Genomic DNA, 4197 nt, shown 5'->3' on the forward strand with positions numbered 1-4197 from the left:
GATAAAATTAATCTTAATATGTATGTAATCTTAAAATTACATATAATAAATTATTAAAATACCCCAAATATAAAAATATGAATAAAAAGATTGCTTATTAAGAGTTCTGCGAGTTCTGTAAATATTTAGGGTTCTGAAATGATCCTCACCCTATATTAACTTAAATGTAAATATCTAAGAAAGATTACTAAACTTCGAATTATACTTTTTTATTTTTGAATCTTGCGTAATTTGTTTCAAAAACCGAAAAAACTGAAAACGAACAGTTTTCAAAAACCAAAAACTGAATTATCAGTTTCGGTTTTACCCAAAAATCGAACGAACCGTGCACAACCCTACTTTCACCACAAAAAAAAAAAAAAAAAAACATTTTGTCTTTTAGTGCAAGAATTGGCTTTAAGTTTCATTTTTACCTCTTATACTATGTATAAACTAGAATATACGCTTTTAACACGTTTAATTTTATGATATTATTATTATTATTATTTTTTTGTAATAACTTTCGTTTTTGTTATCTAAAAAAATCGGAATGCACCACTGATTTTTGGAAAGCAGAGCCCTATTATAAAATTGGGTATTTTTGTTGGTATCCTATGCTATAGCGAGTGACGTTATTGTGACGAATCCAACTACTTATAAGTGAACAACAATGTTGCTAGTAAGATATCGGTGTTGGCTTTTATGTTTTTCGACAAAACAAACTGATAATGACAGATAATAACTGGTTGAGAGAAAACGATCACACTCCTACCGCGAAGGGCTGGGAAAACTAAGTTTTCTTAAAACAAAGAGTAAACTGCCAAGATGATCCCTGAGGTTTGGTCACTTTTGCCACTTAGTCCAAAACTCAAACCTTTTGAATCTGGGTCCCTATGGTTTAAATCTTGTTGCCAATTTCATCCAAAAGCAAAATCTGGTTAGATTTTTCAGTTAACATCCAAGTTTTTTGTCTTTTTCCTCTCATTTTAATGAAGGGCAAAATTGTCAATTTTTTTAATTTGTTATAATAAAACGTTAAAGATCATTTTGCCCTTTATTAAAAGGGAGTAAAAAGACAAAAAAAAAAAAAAAAAAAAAACTGGATGTTAACCGAAAAATTTAACCAAATTTTAATTTTGGATGAAAATAGAAACAAAAATTGAAACCACATGGACTAGATTCAAAAGATTTGAGTTTTAAACTAAAGTGACCAAACCCGGACCATTTTTACAGTTTACAAAACTTTAAATCTCTACACCTCACTAACCGGGAAGGGTTTATCGACGTCGTCATCTGCCGGAGGTGTTAACCGAGTACCGGCGGTGTTAACTACCGGAGATCTATAGCAGCTGATCCATCTTTGTCAAGTAATTCCAGATTTCCCCTTTTGTTAAATTCGAATTCAGCTTTATAGCAATTTGATGAAAATTTAGGGTTATGTGCTGTTATGTCATAATCTCTATCCTTGCTTACTGTATGCAAGGGATTCCACTTCTTTGTGAATCATAGCCAGTTCAAAGAGGGTGGGTATTGGGCACACCAACTGTTCGATGAAATTCCTCTGTGATGCAAACTGTTTTTACATATTATGTTGAGTGCATACCAAGTGTTTGAGAAATTTCCTTTGTGACGCAAACTGTTTATATATATATATTATGTTGAGTGCGTACCAAGTGTTCGATGAAATTTCTCTGTGATGCGAACTGTTTTAATTTATCAGTTTGAGTGCACTCTGCAGATTTGGTTGAGGTAATCAAGGGTTCAGAATGAAGGTGAAGGTAGTGTGGAGGAAGGTTCGTGATTATGTTCGATATGATTTGAAAGAAATTGCATTTCCCTCGTCTCTGCCCGATCCCCCTCATTTCAAAAAGAGGAGAAAACTGACATGGAAAGAACGGTATTTGGTGAGTCTTCTTTTCTTGGTTGATCAACAGTAACACAGATTATTATAAGTTGAAGTTATGTATTTCGGTTTTGGTGGGTTTGATCATTTTGTTATGTATTGAACATTGAGGACTTGAGATCGAAATGTTGCAACTTCTTAAGTAATTTCATGCCTCTTTCTCGAATCATCTTTATAGTTTATATACACATTAGTGGTGGCAATGGTTCTGGTTGACAACTTGACATGTTTAATCCGTGTAACTAAATGAGCTGTCTTTGGATTGGCCTATGTAATCCGTTTGATTAAACACGTCAACCCGGCAATCTATTTAGGGCCCATTTATACAACCTTCCAACCCGTTTAATATGCTTACCGTTTGATTACAGCCTGTCAATCCGTTTGACTCATTTAGATAAAATGGTTATACGGGTAGTGTTCGGGCTAGATGAATGTAAGTGTGTTCGGGTTAGGGTTGACGTCTTTGACATGAATATTCAATCTACTAACCCTCCAACCTGGTTAACACACTTACAAATTGATTACAACTTGTCAACCCGTTTGACTCGTTTAGATAAATGGGTTAAACAAGTTGTGTTCGGGATACATGCTTTTAAGTTGCCTTGCTTGCAGTGTGCACATATAATGTATATATGTGTGGTCGATCGAGAGGCAAAAGTGAAATGGTACAAACTTTAACGTTATTTTACTAATTTCGTGAAAATAACGTTAAAAGCGGCGGATGGTTAATCATGCATCATGCGGTGGCGTTGATAGCTGAAAGACACGGGGGTACATGCACTAATCGGTCTCTGTCCCGATGGTTTGAGTGTTATGTGCCTTAGGTCCAAGGCTTGATACAAAACTACAATCGAGCCGGGGGTCTCACTGGAAACAACCTCTCTATTCCTACGGGGCAGAGGTAAGGCTGTCTACATCTACCCCCCCAGACCCTGCCTTAGCTTTGCTATTTGTGGGATTTACTGAGTATGATGATGATGATACATGCTTTTAAGTGTGCCGGGTTAGGGTTGACGCCTTTGACACGAATAAATACATGGGTTGTGTTCGGTTTCAGCGGTTTAACTTGCTAACCAGCCAACACGACACAATTGACACTACACGTATGCGCACATATAGAGTCCACTCAATACAAAACCAATCTTAAGTAGAGGATTACGTACACATTTGTAAGTAGTGTTGGTTAAATATACTGAGAGAGAGAAAAAGAAACGCAGTTATGCTATTACATAACCGTTTTCTGTCTGTCTCATAGTTAAAGTAATACTACAAGTGTTTATGTGGTTCTCGCAGTCGCAGTTATCTACTTAAAATTGGTTTATTGTATCTATCACATAATTCACACTTGTCAGCATTAATGTGTTGACATGTTCTTAATGTTTTGAAAGTGTTCTTCAGGTGTTGAAGGAAGCAACTAGACTTTATGCTGCAAGCTGGGTACGAGATATAGGTCCCGAGCTGCGTCCGAATGAATACAAGAACAAATTAAAATCAGAAGATGAACCTGATCGCGTTAAAGGTCATAATGGAGAAACAGAACCTTCAACATTGGAGGATCTAGGTAAATCTTGTTGAAAACAAAGTTTCAGTTTACAAAAAAAAAAAAAAAAAAAACCTGGTAATTTTATTGTAACCGACTGACAATGACAGCTGTCGCTGCTCGAGGTGGAATGGAGACACTCAGGCCCGCTTTGCAACGGGTTTACATGACCCGAGCCTCTGCGTATAGAGATGCGTTGAAGAGCTTTATACAAGGTTATCAAGAAGGCATTCAACAAGTCATGGAGAAAAAAGATGACTCTGAATCTCATCAAGAAAACAATGACCCAAAAAAGTCAACTTGACCCAACTCTTGGTTGTCAAAGCTGAACGAAGTGTTCATTTCTAAGTTGTTAATGCGAAAAATGTTTTTATATTGATATGGCCTAAAACCGAGTTATTTACATCAGTTCTAGAGACACACGAAAACAGAGTGTGCATACAAGATTCGACCAACACAAGTATAAGATTCTCAACGTGATATAGGTGCGGAATCTGTTTTAAGGGCACGCGCCTCCACTGTTATTCTTTTGTCTTCTATTTTTATTTCTTCCATATTAATTTTTGGCGGAGTAAAAATTAGGAAGTTATTGTACATTAAATGTTTCTTAACATCTGTAATTGGAGAGAGAAAAAAGAACATTTTTATTTGGGAGCATAAAGCATTCTCATTAGAAAATCATTGTATATCAAATGTTTCAAAATTTTGAGGTTGAGCATCTGGTAATGAGGGTATAACATTAAATCTATGCAACATGTGAATAACATAAAAGAGC

General features: G+C 35.6%; 1 protein-coding gene across 1 annotated transcript; it reads left to right on the plus strand.

Annotated features, from left to right (window-relative positions):
- The first annotated feature begins 1198 nt into the window (after positions 1 to 1198).
- LOC110937015 lies at positions 1199 to 3982 on the plus strand. The gene is made up of 4 exons (XM_022179426.2): positions 1199 to 1346; positions 1718 to 1883; positions 3281 to 3443; positions 3533 to 3982. Exons 2-4 carry the CDS (start codon positions 1746 to 1748, stop codon positions 3724 to 3726), a joined length of 495 nt encoding a protein of 164 aa, XP_022035118.1. The 5' UTR covers positions 1199 to 1346; positions 1718 to 1745; the 3' UTR covers positions 3727 to 3982.
- Positions 3983 to 4197: the final 215 nt, after the last annotated feature.

Source organism: Helianthus annuus, chromosome 4, assembly GCF_002127325.2.
Source record: "Helianthus annuus cultivar XRQ/B chromosome 4, HanXRQr2.0-SUNRISE, whole genome shotgun sequence".
In the NCBI taxonomy this organism is placed as follows: Eukaryota; Viridiplantae; Streptophyta; class Magnoliopsida; order Asterales; family Asteraceae; genus Helianthus; species Helianthus annuus.

Bases quoted from the DNA above. Each gene is read 5' to 3' on its own strand.
- LOC110937015 (XM_022179426.2), top strand. From the start codon at position 1,746: ATGAAGGTGAAGGTAGTGTGGAGGAAGGTTCGTGATTATGTTCGATAT. The intron at 1,884-3,280 runs GTGAGTCTTCTT...AGTGTTCTTCAG, and splicing joins CATGGAAAGAACGGTATTTG to GTGTTGAAGGAAGCAACTAG. The intron at 3,444-3,532 runs GTAAATCTTGTT...TGACAATGACAG, and splicing joins TTCAACATTGGAGGATCTAG to CTGTCGCTGCTCGAGGTGGA.